The following is a 19,926-nucleotide window of genomic DNA, read 5'->3' on the forward strand; positions in this document are numbered from 1 at the left end:
TATGGTGAAGCTGAACATGATTCACATCAACGCTATTAAACTCAACGCTATTAAACGAGCCAAGGCTCCACAGTTCGATTCAACTAGATTGCCAAGAACATGGACCAATGAGCTTCCACGACTGAGAATGGCTGTCTTCAGCGGTGTCAAATGATTGAACTGGACAGACGACAGGCAGCCAATGAAACCCTTGGATCCTGCCCTAAGCACTTCCTCATCCAAACAAGCATGTCCTGCTGATGCACCTGTGACTTTACCTAAAGTCAGAGATCGTAGTGTGTTCATCTTCATGTCAGAAGAAAGGTTGTATTTTTGGTCGATGTCTTTGTCAATCTGGTTTAAGAAAAAGGCAAACATTTCCAAATACAGTTCAACATGCCATCAAGGTGGGCTGACTGTCTATGCTGTAAACATAATGCTTTGCTGTGTTGAAATAAATTCCGATTGTCACGCCCTGGCCATAGAGAGGCTTTTATTCTCTATTTTGGTTAGGCCAGGGTGTGACTTGGGTGGGCATTCTATGTTCGTTTTCTATGTTTTTCTTGTTTGGCCGGGTGTGGTTCCCAATCAGAGGCAGCTGTCTATCGTACTCAATTCAATTGAAGGGCTTTATTGGCATGGGAAACATGTGTTAACATTGCCAAAGCAAGTGAGGTAGACAACATACAAAGTGAATATATAAAGTGAAAAACAACAAAAATTAACAGTAAACATTACACATACAGAAGTTTCAAAACAGTAAAGACATTACAAATGTCATATTATATATATATATATACAGTGTTCTAACAATGTACAAATGGCTAAAGGACACAAGATAAAATAAATAAGCATAAATATGGGTTGTATTTACAATGGTGTTTGTTCTTCACTGGTTGCCCTTTTCTCGTGGCAACAGGTCACAAATCTTGCTGCTGTGATGGCACACTGGAATTTCACCCAGTAGATATGGGAGTTTTTCAAAATTTGATTTGTTTTCGAATTCTTTGTGGATCTGTGTAATCTGAGGGAAATGTCTCTCTAATATGGTCATACATTGGGCAGGAGGTTAGGAAGTGCAGCTCAGTTTCCACCTCATTTTGTGGGCAGTGAGCACATAGCCTGTCTTCTCTTGAGAGCCATGTCTGCCTACGGCGGCCTTTCTCAATAGCAAGGCTATGCTCACTGAGTCTGTACATAGTCAAGGCTTTCCTTAATTTTGGGTCAGTCACAGTGGTCAGGTATTCTGCCGCTGTGTACTCTCTGTGTAGGGCCAAATAGCATTCTAGTTAGCTCTGTTTTTTTGTTAATTCTTTCCAATGTGTTAAGTAGTTATCTTTTTGTTTTCTCATGATTTGGTTGGGTCTAATTGTGCTGCTGTCCTGGGGCTCTGTAGTGTGTGTTTGTGTTTGTGAACAGAGCCCCAGGATCAGCTTGCTTAGGGGACTCTTCTCCAGGTTCATCTCTCTGTAGGTGATGGCTTTGTTATGGAAGGTTTGTGAATCGCTTCCTTTTAGGTGGTTGTAGAATTTAACAGCTCTTTTCTGGATTTGGATAATTAGTGGGTATCGGCCTAATTCTGCTCTGCATGCATTATTTGGTGTTCTACGTTGTACACGGAGGATATTTTTGCAGAGTCTCAATTTGGTGTTTTGTCCCATTTTGTGAAGTCTTGGTTGGTGAGCGGACCCCAGACCTCACAACCATAAAGGGCAATGGGCTCTATGACTGATTCAAGTATTTTTAGCCAAATCCTAATTGGTATGTTGAAATTTATGTTTCTTTTGATGGCATAGAATGCCCTTCTTGCCTTGTCTCTCAGATCGTTCACAGCTTTGTGGAAGTTACCTGTGGTGCTGATGTTTAGGCCAAGGTATGTATAGTTTTTTGTGTGCTCTAGGGCAACAGTGTCTAGATGGAATTTGTATTTGTGGTCCTGGTGACTGGACCTTTTTTGGAACACCATTATTTTGGTCTTACTGAGATTTACTGTCAGGGCCCAGGTCTGACAGAATCTGTGCATAAGATCTAGGTGCTGCTGTAGGCCCTCCTTGGTTGGTGACAGAAGCCGGGTGCTGCAGACTTTTCTAGTGCCCGCGCCAATTCGTTGATATATATATATATATATATATATATATATATATATATATATATATGTTCTCTCTGATTGAGAACCACACTTAGGTAGCCTTTCCCACCTGAGTTTTGTGGGTAGTTTTCTGTTTAGGGTTTGTATCGCCTTTCAGAACTGTTTCGGTTATTCCTTTTGTTACTTTGTATTTAGTGTTCAGTTCTATGTAATAAATATGAACACGTACCACGCTGCATCTTGGTCCTCACCTTCTTCCTCTGAATGCCTTCTTCCTCTGAACACCGGGAAGGTCTTTGCCTTCCCGGTGTACTTGGACACGGTGGAGCTGCCCATCCGCTAGGCTGGAGACTTTGGGCGTAAAGATCTCTGCTCTCTCCTCTCTGTTCAGACGGTACCAGATCTGCAGACTCCCTACAAAAGTTAAGAAAGTCAGAAAAAGGCTTCTAATCGTACAATGTTGTTAAGAGATGAAGACGGAGAGAATCATGGATGGAGATAGCAAAAGATAGCTACCGTTGTTAGCCAGGATGATAGCCAGGTACTGTTGATGGTAGGTGCTGACACAGAGTAACATGGCAGGGGTGTGAGTCGTCAGATAGCTGAAGGCAACGTTTTCTCTGGACTCGCCGTCGTGGGCATAGATGGCTGAGGACTGGCTGACTGCTAGAGGACTGGCTATTGATTGGCTGACGGCTAGACGACTGGCTACCTCGGTCTCTGTTGTGCATGACTGGGAAAGGCATCTGGAAGGTAAGGGTCACAGAGGAGCCACTCTCGAAGGACATTGACACTTCTGTTACAGGGATACAAACACGGATGTTGTTATTAGTGTTGAAGGTTCCTTATTCAGTAGTGCCGTATTGTGCTGTTGATCTCAGACACTGATTTCGACAGCATTTGCAAGAACCGGCTTATCTGAATGTTGAATGTGTCAGAACAAAAGGGATGCTTGAAAGAGTAAAACTCAAAGAAACATGGCTAGATCATCAATGGATCAAACAGAAGTCACACATTCTCTGAGGTACCAAGTGCCCCCTCCCCTAAAGCACGACCCTGTCCAGAAACATCATTCAAAATGCTGTGAATAGGTGATATCTGAAGTGATAAAACCTGCTTTGATGCCAGTGGATTAATACAGGATTCATCCATAATGGGTGGCGTCGTCTCAGCAGGAGTCCTGTTGTGTGTCAGCCAGGCCAGCATGAACACAGCTTTTGAATGGAAATCAGTTTTAGAATAAAACTAACGTAACAAAATGTGGGGAAAAAGTCAAGGGGTCTGAATACCTTCCAAATGCACTGTTGGCTTTTTTGTTGTTGTATAGAGTCAATTTGAAAGATATACAATTACAGTAGAAATATACATTCTATAGTACACTCACTTTACTGAAGTGGAAACAATAATGTGGCGATAATGTGTAAAAACATAAAGCACTTAACTATAGTTTAGTTTTCCCACATGCGTTACAGCCTGAATATAAAATTGATTCAATTGAGAATTTGTGTCACTGGCTTACACGCAATACTCCATAATGGCAAAGTGGAATTATGTTTTTAGAAATGTGTACAAATGAAAAGCTGAAGTGTCTTGAGTCAATAAGCATTCAACCACTTTGTTTTGGCACGCCTAAATAAGCTCCGGAGTAAATCTGTGCTTAACAAGTCGCATAATAACTTGCATGGACTCAATCTGTGTGCAATAATAGTGTTAAACATTAATTTTGAATGACTACCTCATGTCTGTACCCCACACATACAATTATCTGTAAGGTCCTTCAGTCTAGTAGTGAATATCAAACACAGATTCAATCACAAAGACCAGGGAGGTTTACCAATACCTCGCAAAGAAGGGCAACCTATTGGTAGATGGGTTAAAAAAACAATGACATTGAATATCCCTTTTGAGCATGGTGCAGTTATTAATTACACTTTGGATGGTGTATCAATACACCCAGTCACTACAAAGATACAGATGTCCTTCCTAACTTAGTTGCCGGAGAGGAAGGAAACCGCTTAGGGATTTCATCATGAGGCCAATGGTGATTTTAAAACAGAGTTTAATGGCTGTCATAGGAGAAAACTGAGGATGGATCAACAACATTGTAGTTACTCCACTATACTAATCTAAACGACAGTCAAAAGAAGGAAGCCCATACAGAATAAAAAATATTCTAAAACATGCATAAATATGGCAAATAAATGTAATTAACTTTATGGCCTGAATACAAAGTGTTATGTTTGGGGCAAATCCAACACAACACATCACTGAGTACCGCTGTTCATATTTTTTTGTATGGTGGTGACTGCATCGTGTTATTTTGGACCGTGAGTTATGTCAGTGTTAGCTCCATGGCTACTGAGTAAATAAGGGTAGCTCACAATATTTGAACCATAAGATAAAGTTCCTTGTGTTGTTACCATAATTTTTGTAAATCTTCAAAGGAAAATTGGATGGTGTATAGTGTTGTTGGGTCAAGGTCATTCAGAAAATCATGGCTGAATTTCACTTATAAAGTGTTTTACTATATTACTCTTCGGTGCCTCTTGTGGCGACGCCCATGGCCTCAACAACCGTGCCCATGACCACCATCGCTATCACTTTTCCATACCACTACCATGACCGTGATGGTCTCTACGACCAGGGCTACCGTGATTAACGCCACGATCTCCATGGCAACCGTGGTGATCACCATGGTGACCATCACCTCTGCCACCAGGGCTGTGTCTGCCACCAGGGCTGTGTCTGCCTCCATGGTCATCACTGCCTCTGCGGTCTGGAGGGGTAGCGACCCTCTGGAGGACCATGGTCTCGTCCCCCCAGAGTGGTGGTCCTTATCCCCAGGAGGACAGTCCCCCTGGGCCACCATGAGGCTGTTTCTGCTGATCTAAGTCATACCCTGAAGGGTGACGACCCCCTAGATGAGACAAGCAGTCAAAAAGAAAATGATCATTAAAACACGGCTAGGCAAAATATGTTCATAAAATGTTTTATGTCGAGCAGACAAAACATTGAGGGTATTTTACCTGAGCTGCTGTCAAACATTTCCAGCGATTAAATATGTTACTTTGATAAGAAAATTGCAACAAAGGATTACGTTTTTTTAACCACTGTTTTATCATATTAATATAAGGCTATAAAACACGCCTGTAACTGGTATGTATAAGCAGCTCTCAATTCTGTCCTTTGTCTTGTGTGAAGGATGTTCTCTTACTTAAAGGAACTGGATAAACTACACCCTTTAATTCCCATCATGTCGTCCTGCCTGTTGTACTACACAGGTGGAGCTGAGGTATGGGCGGGGTTCATGTCCCGAGACACACCTTGCATCACTTTGTCATTCAGAAGCAAATAATACTACTCTATCATCATAGCTTCATGTGGAAGAGAGAAGAAGAAAAATTGTGGTACTATTGTATTTAATGTGATTTAGAACACTTTGACTGTGATATCTTGGCTTGGTGTAGGCTGCTGCTATACAGTACATTACGCAAGTGTTTCTTGAATTCCTAACAAAGCAAAGGATTACGATTGAGGAGTAGTTGATCAAGCATTTATTTGAGTGAACCCAGTTTATTTTGTAAAGTGTTATGAGAATTGATGGTTTTGAAAGCCTGGTTTGAGGCTTAGGCAGGCAGTGGGTGGTGCTTTAGTAATGTGGTAACTTCTTCAATTTTTTCTCTCTGCAGCATCCAGGACTGCATTAGCACTCTCCCTGGCCTCAGTAAGCAGAGCTGACGCTCTCTGTTGAGTCTGCAAAACACAAAACATGAGTGTATAAGTGTAACTATGAAATAACTGCATAACAATGTAATAATCCACTGGCTCTCACCAAAAGAGAGCCTTTTTTGTTGTTTTGATTCATTTTCCAGTATTGATAGATTACCTACGATGTAACCTAGGCTACATCATTTTGGAGCGAGAAAGACCTATAGGCTACATTGTAACTTACAGCCACTTTGAAGGACTCATCTGCGATATCCTTGAGGTTAATCGCAACGTTGTAGTAGGCTCCAAACACTGCTGTTTCCAGGGCTTTAGCTGCTACCTGCAACACCACAAATAATAACCATATAAGGAAGATGTTTTGTAGGCTGTCTACAGTACAATGCATGTCATAGCTCTGGGGCATCTGTCAGGAAAACGTTTGCAACCAGACTAAATAGAGACACTTATGGGTGTCCTGGTGTTTTGAGATGCTGTTTTACTGTATGCCAGTAAGATGGTACAGTGCCTTGCGAAAGTATTCGGCCCCCTTGAACTTTGCGACCTTTTGCCACATTTCAGGCTTCAAACATAAAGATATAAAACTTCAACAACAAGTGGGACACAATCATGAAGTGGAACGACATTTATTGGATATTTCAAACTTTTTTAACAAATCAAAAACTGAAAAATTGGGCGTGCAAAATTATTCAGCCCCTTTACTTTCAGTGCAGCAAACTCTCTCCAGAAGTTCAGTGAGGATCTCTGAATGATCCAATGTTGACCTAAATGACTAATGATGATAAATACAATCCACCTGTGTGTAATCAAGTCTCCGTATAAATGCACCTGCACTGTGATAGTCTCAGAGGTCCGTTAAAAGCGCAGGGAGCATCATGAAGAACAAGGCACACACCAGGCAGGTCCGAGATACTGTAGTGAAGAAGTTTAAAGCCGGATTTGGATACAAAAAGATTTACCAAGCTTTAAACATCCCAAGGAGCACTGTGCAAGCGATAATATGGAAGGAGTATCAGACCACTGCAAATCTACCAAGACCTGGCCGTCCCTCTAAACATTCAGCTCATACAAGGAGAAGACTGATCAGAGATGCAGCCAAGAGGCCCATGATCACTCTGGATAAACTGCAGAGATCTACAGCTGAGGTGGGAGACTCTGTCCATAGGACAACAATCAGTCGTATATTGCACAAATCTGGCCTTTATGGAAGAGTGGCAAGAAGAAAGCCATTTCTTAAAGATATCCATAAAAAGTGTCGTTTAAAGTTTGCCACAAGCCACCTGGGAGACACACCAAACATGTGGAAGAAGGTGCTCTGGTCAGATGAAACCAAAATTGAACTTTTTGGCAACAATGCAAAACGTTATGTTTGGCGTAAAAGCAACACAGCTCATCACCCTGAACACACCATCCCCACTGTCAAACATGGTGGCGGCAGCATCATGGTTTGGGCCTGCTTTTCTTCAGCAGGGACAGGGAAGATGGTTCAAATTGATGGGAAGATGGATGGAGCCAAATATAGGACCATTCTGGAAGAAAACCTGATGGAGTCTGCAAAAGACCTGAGACTGGGACGGAGATTTGTCTTCCAACAAGACAATGATCCAAAAGTCCAGACCTGAATCCAATCGAGAATCTGTGGAAAGAACTGAAAACTGCTGTTCACAAATGCTCTCCATCCAACCTCACTGAGCTCGAGCTGTTTTGCAAGGAGGAATGGGAAAAAATTTCAGTCTCTCGATGTGCAAAACTGATAGAGACATACCCCAAGCGACTTACAGCTGTAATTGCAGCAAAAGGTGGCGCTACAAAGTATTAAGTTAAGGGGGCTGAATAATTTTGCACGCCCAATTTTTCAGTTTTTGATTTGTTTAAAAAGTTTGAAATATCCAATAAATGTCGTTCCACTTCATGATTGTGTCCTACTTGTTGTTGATTCTTCACAAAAAAATACAGTTTTATATCTTTATGTTTGAAGCCTGAAATGTGGCAAAAGGTCACAAAGTTCAAGGGGGCCGAATACTTTCGCAAGGCACTGTATGTGTAGATAAGCAGTTGGCAGGAATCAGAATGTTCCACAGTTATGTCATTAAAGCATGTCGGTGTCTGCCCTCAAGCAAATAAACAACTGCACAGAAGCCACTCAGGTGTGCTTGCAAAGCTGCAATGCAAAGTCCATATGCAAGACAGGGACTCTGTTCACGGTTTCAGTCACGATACCTGGAGGTCAGACTTGCAGGCCACGTTTCCGTAGAGCACCATTTCCTTTAGACAAGGCCACAGCAGGTTGACTCGTTCAGCCAGAGACAGTGGGACCGCCACGGCTTGCTTCAGACCCTCCTGCATGGCATCTTCCCTCCTGGGGCAGGAACAGGGATAGGGGTAATGGTAAGGCAGGATTAGGTAGGGATAGGGGAAGAGGCAGGTCAAAAGCAAGACCAGGGTTGGGGTAGAAGCAGGATTATGGGTGGGGATAAGGTATAGGAAAGAGGAAGAGTAGAGAAATTAGATAGATTTGGAGCATGACAAGACGACTACAAGACTACACCAATACATACTATTAGATAAGGTGAGCTGACAGTAAATGAACTACAGTTAACCAGTCGTCTTTGGGAAAGCCTGCTTTACATGGTTACAGGGATAGGCCAGGTTGCTTGCCAGGTAAAATGAGGTGAGGGCGGGATACAGGAGATGGTACAGTAATGAGTTTCCATAGATGTCCATCTCAAGTAAAAATGGTTTGAAACAGTTCCAACATGCTGTGCTGTTTAAAGGTGTGTTTGTGTGTGCTTAATTACACATCTACTTTAATGACATGCTTCTCTGACATCTTGGATTCGACAGAACCGCCATATGTTGGTAGCATGGCAATCACCTTTTGACTTCATCTGATGTGTTTTTTGGCATCTTCAATGCAGCCTGAAAAGGAGAAAGTTCAACGTTATAAAACAGGAGTAAAAGATGTCATTCCACTACATTTTCATAGCAAAGCCACAAGACAGCAAACATCAAGATCTTACTTTGGGTCTAACCTTCAAAGTAAGCATTTACAAGGAACAAAAACATAGTTTTTCACTCGCTCTTCACCTGAACATTTTTTATCTGAAATATTCATCATATTTTGTACGACTCTCTGCTTCGCTAAAAGGCAGGGCAGGGTCGGGTCGCATCGAGCGGCAGGTAGCCCAGCGGTTAGCTCATTGGAGCAGTATCCGAAAGGTCGCTGGTTTGAATGCCCGAGCCGACAAGGTGAAAAATCTGTCTGTGCCCTTGAGCAAGGGCACTTAAACCTAATTTGTTCCAGAGGCTCCGTACTACTATGGCTGACCCTGTAAAACAACACATTTCACTGCACCTATCCGGTGTACGTGACAATAAAACTTTTTTTTTTTTCAAGGCATAAGTTTAGCTAAGTCTTTTTTTTCTCAGCTTGGAATCCAATCTGAATATGTTCTGAAACAGAATAAAGTGAAACAATAGTTAGGATTTCAGTCTAACTGAATATTTTTTTCTTTTTCCTGTATAGTTCCTGCTTTCACTAGCCCGGTTAACCCAGACTGAAGGTTTCCATGATATGTTTTCCTCTCACCATGTAGCGACTGAATGCCTTGGAGTCTGCGTCCACCATGACCAGCAGTTCATTCATGGCCTGATGAAAGGGAGGGATGAGTCTCCGCATGATGCTGTCCAGGCTGTCAAACTGCCTCTTCCCATAGGTCATCTGACCCACCATGGCTCCCAGAGCAGCCCCCTGAAACGCACACACACACACACACACCTTTGACTCCTTGTATTGTACATACTTTATATTGGTTTATTCCTGCTGGGAATAAACCAATATATGTGCTGGGCAAGGTCATAAGGGGAATATAGTCATCTACATGATATTAAAGTTGGTTGTACCATTGCAGCGACGGCAGCAGAGACTGACCCTCCTCCTGGAGCAGCGGTTCTGGCCCCCACGCTGCGGACAAACTGCTGCAGAGACAGAGACACCAGACGCTTGTCCTCCTCAGTCCTCTCCACCATGTACCTAGAGTCACAACCATAGAAATAGATTTGAATGACTAGAATGGGAAAAAGTCCCTTAGACCATGGAAACAGTGCACTCATTGGTACTTACTCTATGATTCTCTCTTTGGGGTCGAAAGGCCCAAGTGAATCGAGCCCAAGTTTACTGATGACCAGACGGACTTTGTGCTCCTCCTCCACAATGAAGAGCCTGTCTCTCTGGATGTAGAAGTCGGCACAGTCCAGCACGGCTCTCAGAGGCATGATGCCTACAATCTGAGAGCCCACCACTGGCAGGTTCAGGTCCTGGGGGGAAGAAGGAAGGAAGGAGAGGTGTCAAACTGGCTGAACGTTTTGACATTATTAGTCACTGGTTCAAACCACCAGATCAGTGCGAGGGTTTTGTACAATAATGCTGTACTGTTTTCAGCTGTGGTTGTTGTTGTGTTGTTGTACCTTGGCAGCGCTGCAGATCTCTTCATAAACAGTGTGGACGGGCGTCAGCTCAAAGTCCAGGATGTTGGTGGACACCTGGGCTATGTTCGCCTCTTCCAGGTACCAGCCCATTCCCTGCACCTTCTTCAGCAGACCCGGCTACAATACAAATCAATCATGTTGCTCTCTTTGGAAGCAGACAAGGCATATGACTCAAAAATAGGCCTTTATTATTTCAGCATCAGTTATAAAGATGAGGAAAACAATGATGTCTCAGAAGAAAGAGTGGAATCTCTTCCGAAGCCAAAGTAGCTGTGTGTCATTCATCTCTGACATTGGGCGATCAAGATGTACAGTAGCGAGCCTACCCTACCTGGTCTTTGCTTCTGCCCTGTTCCCGGATATCTAGTGCAATCCGATGGGCTTGTTCCTTGGTGCTGAGTAGGTTTATGTTGTAGGCAACCAGGAATTTGCGAGCGCCTGCTACTGTAGCTCCCCAGGAGGGCACGAAGGCGGCAGGTCCATAGTCAGGAGCCCACTCTGTCCTCTTCAACTGAGGACAATAGACACATCGGTATAATTTAGTGCTTCCAACCCCTCTTAAACATTGTGTGTTTGAGCTACAGACTTTGTTTTTTTTACATTGGATTTGTCTATTTCTTCTGCATCAGCCGATGCCAACAATTAGCCTGGGAGTTGAACTAGAGCAGTGTTAGTGAGACAAGGGCGGATCCAGAAAATGGTTCTTCTCACAAAAAAACGTCTAAAGTAAAGTACCGCTTTTCATTTTTAGCTTGTTTTTCACAGATTTATGCTCTTTTACAACGAGGGAAATGTTGCCCATAGGGTACGAACACAATGAAGTTAGGTCAAACTCACTTTCTCAGACAAGGCCTCATACTCCCCTGCCCGGACAGAGGGAAGAGATCTCCTGTTCTCCTTCCTCGCTGCTTCTCCATAAAGATACACTGTGGAAGAAACGACAATGTGTCTTATTCACCTTTATGTGGCTTTCTGAGCACAATACCATTATTTTACCAGGTAAGTTAACTGAGAACACATTCTCATTTACAGCAGCGACCTGGGGAATAGTTACGGGAGAGGAGGGGGATGAATGAGCCAATTGTAAGCCAGGGAATGATTACCATATGAGAAAGAATACACAGAGTCAAGGTGCACTGCAATGAAACTGACCCTATGGCTTTGTCCACAGCAAAGTAAATGGTCAATATGTTAACTATAGGTCAGAGAGGAAAACCTACCAGGTACATGCAGCACATCTGTTAAGTGCTGGGAAAATATGTTGGCACAGTTGACACAGTCCTCCATAGTGACATTCTGGACAGGGATGAAGGGACACACGTCCATGGCGCCCATCCGTGGATGCTCCCCTACAACAAGCGTACATATTATTCCAATAAACACACTAAACAACTTATCAACAGTACTTAGCCACCCTTTATTTTTAACTTAAAAGTGAGGTGGGGCAGCAGGTAGCCTAGTGGTTAGAGTGTTGGACTTGTAACCGCAAGGTTGCAAGATCAAATCCCCGAGCTGAAAAGGTGAAAATATATTTTTCTGCCCTTGAGCAAGGCGGATAACCCACTGTTCCTAGGATGTCATTGAAAATAAGAATGTGTTCTTAACTGACTTGTTTAGTTAAATAAAGGTCAAATAAATTAAATAAAAGCTGGAGAGGAGTCGTGTGGGATCTTTGAACATAACTGTTTGACTAAGTCATGTGAGAGTCTCTCTTTTTAGCCCTCTCTCTCTCTCTCTCTCTCTCGATATATATATATATATATCTCCTACCTGAGTGTTTGGTCATATCAATGAGTGGGAAGGCAGTGCGTGCAGCGTTCAGTGCACCCTCCACCACAGCCTGTGGCGAGCCTACAAAGGTGTAGACTGTACGGTTGGTGGAGGATCCAGGGTCCACGTCGAGCAGACTGCATCCCTCCGTGCTGGAGATGGCCTCTGCTATGGCATCAATCACCTGGAATTGGAGCAAGTCACATTGACTCTTTTAACTTGTTTCCGTCCACATACAGTTATTCATTTTGTTGGTATCTCGAGATCATATTCAGGATTGAGATTAGAAAAGTGTTTGTTTGCTTAGGTATTCACAGTCTCCTTGAGCCCCTCTTGATTCCAGACACACTGATCTCGTCAAATATAGAAAAAATGTCAAATAAAAATGATGTCATTGGTAATCAAGATCGATGTTTCCGACAGAAAGTCTTCTTACGTGACCAATATAAAGCTATCATGTGTGTTGTGTTAATCACACCACAGACTATTACTAACAGCTTCCTTCTGCTGTGCAGGTAACCCACTTTCTGGATCTCCCACGCCCACTCACCTTTTTGTTCCGGCCCTCTGAGAAGTTGGGCACACACTCCACCAGCTTAGCCATGATGCGTAATAGTCACAGAGTTGGGTCGTCCAAGACAAGGACTCAGACCAATTTAAGGCAGAAGTTTATTCCCCCTTTCTCTCTGCTCCACGAGCACACACCAACCCATCCAGTCTGTCTCTTCATCCCCCAAAACAGGACATTTAAGCAGTCTGTCCCTCTGTAACACTGGTTGAATCATTAACTTGCTCCACTGTCCTCTTATCCAGGTCAGCTGGCATTGATTCCCAGGCTGCTCTAGTCTAATATTTACCAGGACCTGGCGTGGATGGTGCCAGCCTCACATGAAACATTCGCAGACACTAATCCCTGATTCTCCGTAGGTTAGACTTAAATACTGGAGCACCGGATGCGAATGGTGAAGGAATTAATCCAGTATGATCAAAGGAGGTATCCAGGCTGACAGACAGATAGCTGGTGAACTCTCCACTCTAGCTGTTACCTCTGCTTTCTCACCACAGCCATAGTAAACACTTGGCTAAGTCCTATTCAGAGATGAGAATGAGAATTCCAATAATTATGAGTGAAATGTGAAGTAGTGCACAGATCTAGACCCCCCGCTGCATTATCATATAGCATTCATTGTGTATTCATGTCTTGTGTTTAAGGTACGCAGAGTTTCTGAACATTTTGGTACCAGTAACACCATTTCCTAAGTAGTACACATAATATGCACTATCACCAATAGGATTTCTTAAATCTGAATCAAAGAGCTTCATGTTGGTTATTATTAGCTATGGCAGTAGTGGCTCTGTTATAGCCTCTCTGTTATAGCCCTTTGTCCCAAAGGGTTGAACAGTCTCGAAAGGTCAAACGTCCTCAGAAATCAGCATTGAGCTAGGTGATCAAAGCATTACTCAGCTAAGTAGCAATCAAGTTGGCCGATTCTTATTATGTTTTATTTTTTTTATTTTATTGAACCTTTATTTAACTAGGCAAGTCAGTTAAGAACAAATTCTTATTTACAATGACGGCCTGCCAATTGACAGATCCACATTGACATATCGACCAGTTTATATTTATACAAAGATGTAGCCGACTTCTTTGGTCTTGATACACTGAAGATGCAACCACTGAGGCTGTAGGCTGTGCTATCTAGCCCAGTGTTTCTGAAACTTTTTCTGGCCAAGGGACTGTGTTCTAGCCAACTGTTGAAGGATTAACTAACATCAATTAATGAACACCCATCTATGGTTGCATCACATCATCCCCCCCAAAACAAAACAAACACAGTCGGCTGGGCTGGTTAATGAGTAATGCTACAGAGGAGATCTGGATGGCCTGAGATGCATTTATAGAACTGGGCACTAACAGACAAATCTTTTAGCGCTTATTGGTGCAGTGGAATAATCCTTGTGCTACCTGGTCCTATTGGCATACATTGGTACTATACATGGCGTTAACTTCAATGCCTATGAATAAAAACAGATAATCGTTTAAATAAAATGAAAAAGTCTAACTCCTTGTTTCACTCTGTGCTCAACCCAATATTTAGTTGCTCTGTGTGTGGGATGCAGATCATCAGAAAAGGGTGTTCATGTTATGTACACACATCACAAATGTGAGTATAATAAAATGGACTATTATCAAAGATTACCACTCTGACATTATTGTTATTATTTTGGGGCTCCCAAGTGGCTCAGTGGTCTAAGACACTGTATCTCAGTGCTAGAGGTGTCACTACAGACAACCAGGTTTGAATCCAGACTGTATCACAACCGGCTGTGATTGGAAGTCCATAAGGCAGGGCGCACAATTACCCCAGCGTCGTCTGAGTTTGGCCGGTGTAGGTTGTAATTGCAAATAAGGATTTGTTCTTAACTGACTTGCCTAGATAAATAAGTGTTACATTTAAAAAATATTTTTGTAGCTAAGGTTTATATTGTAACGACCATGGGTTTATATGCACGAAAATCGACTATGCCACACGAGCGTGCTTTTGCGGCACAGTCGATATAGCGCGCCGGACCAAGGGGTAGAAGGTCGAAGGTTCGAGATCTGCTCCCTGCCTGTTTCATTACAATATTTAGGCATGTCGTAATGGGATATTATAGCTCAATTGAGAGCATGTGGATCAACACCCTCGTTTTTTTATGGACCCCAAACTCAAAATTCGCAAAAACGAATGCCTTCATGAAATAAACCAGTAGATGTAAATTAATCCACAAATACCTATATAATTATACATATATAGCATATATCGTTTTTTCATGAACTGGTGATGTTGGCCGTGTTGGAGAGCATCAAATCCATGTCGCATTGTAGATAAATGGTGACTGACTGAATTATCTACAAATAATAATGAGTAGTTATTTATGGTGCTAAATTATTTGTATATCTGTTAGTCGGTCGGCTGCAATGTGCATAATATTGAAGTGGTCATTATGGAAGTTTCCTTTAAAATTATTCATAAATATGAAGAAGTTTAAGGAAAACATCAACTCAAATTGCTCCTTTTGTAATGACCACCCAGAAACAGTTTTGCATCTTTTTTGGCATTGTATGCATGTAAGAAAACTGTGGCAAGACATAAGTAGGTTTATAATTGAACACATTTATGAAGATTTTACACTATTGTGGAGAGATGTACTGTTTGGATTCTTTACATACAATAGAAATAAGCGGAAACATTTTTATGTAATTAATTTCATTATTCTTTTGGCCAAATTTCATATACACAAATGTAAATTTACAAACAGAAAACCAAATTTTCGTACCCTACAAAAAGAAATTGAACTTTATTTTAAGACGGTTAAATGCTCTACTAACAAAAAAGCTGTTAGAATTGTAAGTATATGCATGTCCCTTAAGGTCCTTGTGTAATTGTAATGTGATATTGTACCCCCTAGCTCGATTGTCTATTGTTTGTCATCTATGTATGCTTGTGTTCCCTCATGTGCTTTATGTATTGATTTGTTGTTAATAAATAAAAAAAATTTAAAAATAAAAACAAAATATTGAAGTGGTCAAAAACTGAAAAATACGGAAATAGTCACGTCACTTTCCCGGCATGTCACACGAGGCAGGTCTGAGTTCAAAGGTGGAACGCAGTTGCGCTCTCGCGAGCTTCGTTCTCTGTTTTCACAACATAACACATTTTTAGATTTTACTAGACGTTTTTCGAGAATATCCAAGCACTGCATAGAATGCTGGCTACAGGAGCAGTAAGTACACGAAATCGTTGCTAGCTAGGTTAACAATAGCTAGTAGCTTTTGTTTTTGCTAGCACAAGGCCAATCCCTGGCCTGTATTTGGCCAGCAGTACAGTTGCTAGCTAACTGTAATGCTGAACTTGTTACAGAGCTGTTTTGAACCCCTCATGTGGCAAACTGTTTGGATAATATTCACATTTAAATGAGCCAGCTACTAGCTATGGTAGCTAACTACTATTTGTGAGAAAGTTACCGTATCCATGAAAGTAACGTTAATTTACATATTGTTGTTGACCGTTAGCTACCGTTTCGGTAGCCAGCTAGCACTAGCTACCTAGCTAACTCATTCATTAAGGTGGCAAGAAACACGTTGTTAACCCTTTTGTAAACGGAATAATTCCAACACAATGTCAGTTTAGCTCACGGTGTCCACCTCTCCTGTAAAACAGGCTGTAACCACGGCTCTGGCCCAAGTGGATAGGGAAAAGATATACCAGTGGATCAACGAGCTGTCCAGCCCAGAGACCCGCGAGAATGCCCTGCTTGAGCTCAGTAAAAAACGGGAGTCCGTGCCAGATTTGGCTCCAATGCTATGGCACTCCTGTGGAACTATAGCTGCTCTCCTGCAGGTAAGATTGTGGATATCACTCACTGGCTAGTCTCTAGCCGGATGTAGTATGGTTTTCCTCTCTGTGAGTGTGGCTGTAAACTTGACGATGACCCTCTTCTTATTCTTTCACAAATAGGAAATTGTCAACATCTACCCCTCAATAAACCCCCCAACCCTCACCGCTCACCAGTCCAACAGAGTATGCAACGCATTAGCACTTCTGCAGTGTGTAGCCTCTCATCCAGAGACAAGGTGGGTCACTTGATCTTCAATCATCATGATTGAATTGTGCAGTGAAATTAACAAAACAGTCTGTTTTCTTCTATATGATACGAAATGTCTAACTTATTTACTGTTGTCTTTCACAGATCGGCATTTCTGGCAGCACACATTCCTCTATTCCTGTACCCCTTCTTACACACTGTCAGCAAAACACGACCATTTGAGTACCTCCGACTCACCAGCCTAGGAGTCATTGGTAAATATCCTTTATATAATTTGTGGTTCTATTGTTATGATGCCTTCTCTGTATTTTCTTCTCTCTCTCTCACTCTCTGATGTTGACATTGCCTAAGTAATGAAATGACCCAATTACTTTGACTATACAATATGTCATGTATGTTTCTCTATAACTTGATCCTGTTTGATTGGCAGGTGCCTTGGTCAAAACAGATGAGCAGGAAGTGATCAACTTCCTGTTGACAACAGAAATCATTCCCCTGTGCCTTCGCATAATGGAGTCTGGCAGTGAGCTTTCCAAAACGGTACATATCTCTCGCTCTCTGCATCTCTCTCGCTCTCTGCATCTCTCTCTCGCTCTCTGCATCTCTCTCTCGCTCTCTGCATCTCGCTCTCTGCATCTCGCTCCCTGAAACTCGCTCTCTCGCTCTCTGCATCTCGCTCTTTGCATCTCGCTCTCTCGCTCTTTGCATCTCTCTCTCGCTCTCTGCATCTCGCTCTCTGCATCTCTCTCTCGCTCTCTGAATCTCTCTCTCGCTCTCTGCATCTCGCTCTCTGCATCTCGCTCTCTGCATCTCGCTCTCTCGCTCTTTGCATCTCTCTCTCGCTCTCTGCATCGCTCTCTGCATCTCGCTCTCTGCATCTCGCTCTCTGCATCTCGCTCTCTGCCTCTCGCTCTCTGCCTCTCGCTCTCTGCCTCTCGCTCTCTGCCTCTCGCTCTCTGCCTCTCGCTCTCTGCCTCTCGCTCTCTGCCTCTCGCTCTGTCTCTCTAAAGATACATGTATTTCAACCCTCATTTTTTGTTCCACAGGTAGCAACTTTTATACTACAGAAAATCCTCCTTGATGACACAGGGCTGGCATACATTTGCCAAACGTATGAACGCTTCTCCCATGTGGCCATGATACTTGTAAGATCAAGGTTAACCAATATTCAAAATATTATACTTTTCTAGACATTGGTTGCCCCCTAAATTATTTTTTATACAAACGGTCTTTTTCAGGGCAAAATGGTTCTTCAGCTCTCCAAAGAGCCCTCTGCTCGTCTTTTGAAACATGTTGTCCGCTGTTACCTACGCCTGTCAGACAACTCCAGGTATTGAAATCAACTCTTCGACCTGCTGTTGCTAGTCTGTGTTAAATCCTTCAGTGTTTTGAAGCAATTTTTCAGGAATTACTAAACAAAAACATATTGGGGAAGTGATGTTGGGAACTCTGAAAACAGTGAATGTGGTCATGGTCTTATCTTGATAGATAATTGATTCTGCTGAAAGTGGCTTACTCACTATCATAACTAACATGACTTTGTTTTTCTCACCTCTGCCCCCACACCAGAGCCCGAGAGGCCCTCCGTCAGTGTCTACCAGACCAGCTTAAAGACACCACGTTTGCCCAAGTCCTGAAGGACGATACCACCACCAAACGCTGGTTGGCACAGCTGGTGAAGAACCTACAGGAAGGCCAAGTCACAGACCCCAGAGGCATCCCTCTGCCCACACAGTAGCTCCCCTTACCTTTTCAGCAGGGTTGTACAATTATGGTAACTTTCCCATGATTCCCACGTTTACCTAGACTTTCCTGGGAATTTTCCAAATTAGATTTATTTAAAACCTGGGAATTTTGCCAAAGTTACTGGAATTTTGCAACCCTACGTACCATGCAGCTGCACTGAGTGACACCCACCAGCAAAGACCCAGCTTCCAGAAACAGGAAAAAGCCACCAGTTTGAATGACGAACGGACTCATAAAGGGGCACTTATTTTGTGAAGAAAGACTGTATTGAATGAAAGCTCTTTACTCAGCCGTTTTCTTACAGTATCTTTCATTCAGATCAAACTGCCTGCCCGATCTCCAGAAGTGTATGAATGCGTTTTCACTTGGTCTCAAACTATTAGTTATATATTTTTTTTTTCTCAAGGGCATTTGGAGTCTTCACTTCACTAAGTGTTCTGAAATTGAAGTAGACGGCACAATAAAATGTTACACCTTGACATATGTGATATGTGGCATACTTTCTCTTGTGTAATAATTAATTGTAATAACATATTACAAAGTAACTGCTTTCAAGTTACATGGATGTGTTATTGATATACACATCTCAAATAGGCTAGTGTATGGAAATCAAGCTGCTTCTGTATTGTGTACATTAGAGGTTCCAAGTAAACGTGTTGGTGTGCTTCAGTGTTGACAGATTAAGGGACCCCCCCCCCCCCCCCCCCCATTTGAGCCTTGTCCCTGTCTATGTGAAACCTGAGCTGCTGCAGTGCATTATTGATGCTCTGGATCCTGAGTGGCGATTCGGTCAGAAAGATAAGTTCATGTTCTCAGTGCTCAACTGTAGAGGTAACTCCGGCCTCAATACAACCTTGTTCTCTGTCAGTGGCAAAGCATGTGAACTTGGGGTGGCAGGTAGCCTCGTGGTTAGAGCGTTGGGCCAGTAACCAAAAGGTTGCTGGAACGAATCCCCGAGCTGACATGGTAAAAATCTGTCGTTCTGCCCCTGAACAGTTCCCGGTAGGTCGTCGTTGTAAATAAGATTTTGTTCTTAACTGACTTGCCAAGTTAAATAAAGTTTAAAAAAAACATTGAGTAATGTGTCTTTGTTCTTTCAACTCTCCTCTGACCCATTGGTTTATGCATTGTTCTAAAAACACTGACCTGATGTATGAGCATCTTTGAGGATGTACTTGGCCCCTCTGTAGGCTTGAAGCTTCTTCGTGTGGGTTCACTTGGGCTCATTGCAGCAGGTTTAGTTGTCTTTGTCTTGAACAAATCTCCAATCATTTCAAAGCGTTAACATGGTTAAGTTCTGTTTTAAAAGTCTTTAATCAGTGTGTATACAAAATGTATACTGTAATGGTATACTGTAATGTTGGTAACATGGGGTTAGTCATTTATGGAAAAGTATGACCCCAGTTTGGGGCACCTACATAAACTTTCACCTCATTTCTGAATGAATAGTGCCTTAATTTATCAAAAGAAGACCTAAAATGTGTAGCCGAAGCTTAAAGTAATAACATCTTGGCTGTTGGCTCAGGTACTTGATCTTT

General features: G+C 42.5%; 2 protein-coding genes across 3 annotated transcripts; one reads left to right on the top strand and one right to left on the bottom strand.

The window, feature by feature from the left end:
• Positions 1-5,599: 5,599 nt before the first annotated feature.
• ftcd (formimidoyltransferase cyclodeaminase) lies at positions 5,600-12,821 on the bottom strand. Its single transcript, XM_020504517.2, has 13 exons — positions 12,603-12,821; positions 12,053-12,236; positions 11,503-11,631; positions 11,120-11,208; positions 10,614-10,793; positions 10,262-10,399; positions 9,918-10,111; positions 9,698-9,827; positions 9,384-9,545; positions 8,670-8,713; positions 8,015-8,153; positions 6,021-6,116; positions 5,600-5,821 (listed from the first exon to the last, which is right to left on the bottom strand). The coding sequence occupies exons 1-13, from the start codon at positions 12,654-12,656 to the stop codon at positions 5,738-5,740; spliced, it is 1,623 nt and encodes a 540-aa protein (XP_020360106.1). The 5' UTR covers positions 12,657-12,821; the 3' UTR covers positions 5,600-5,737.
• A 2,841-nt stretch (positions 12,822-15,662) lies between these two features.
• Positions 15,663-18,867, top strand: LOC109906683 (CCR4-NOT transcription complex subunit 9). 2 transcript variants are annotated; one of them, XM_031792370.1, is made up of 8 exons: positions 15,663-15,820; positions 16,258-16,437; positions 16,555-16,670; positions 16,787-16,896; positions 17,073-17,182; positions 17,689-17,787; positions 17,881-17,972; positions 18,200-18,867. In XM_031792370.1, the coding sequence occupies exons 1-8, from the start codon at positions 15,803-15,805 to the stop codon at positions 18,378-18,380; spliced, it is 906 nt and encodes a 301-aa protein (XP_031648230.1). In that variant the 5' UTR covers positions 15,663-15,802; the 3' UTR covers positions 18,381-18,867. The 2 variants fall into 2 exon arrangements, with proteins under 2 accessions (XP_031648230.1, XP_020360107.2); XM_020504518.2 differs by having other exon boundaries at positions 18,212-18,867.
• Positions 18,868-19,926: the final 1,059 nt, after the last annotated feature.

The sequence above is a fragment of the Oncorhynchus kisutch genome, linkage group LG16 (assembly GCF_002021735.2).
Source record: "Oncorhynchus kisutch isolate 150728-3 linkage group LG16, Okis_V2, whole genome shotgun sequence".
NCBI classification, from domain to species: domain Eukaryota; kingdom Metazoa; phylum Chordata; class Actinopteri; order Salmoniformes; family Salmonidae; genus Oncorhynchus; species Oncorhynchus kisutch.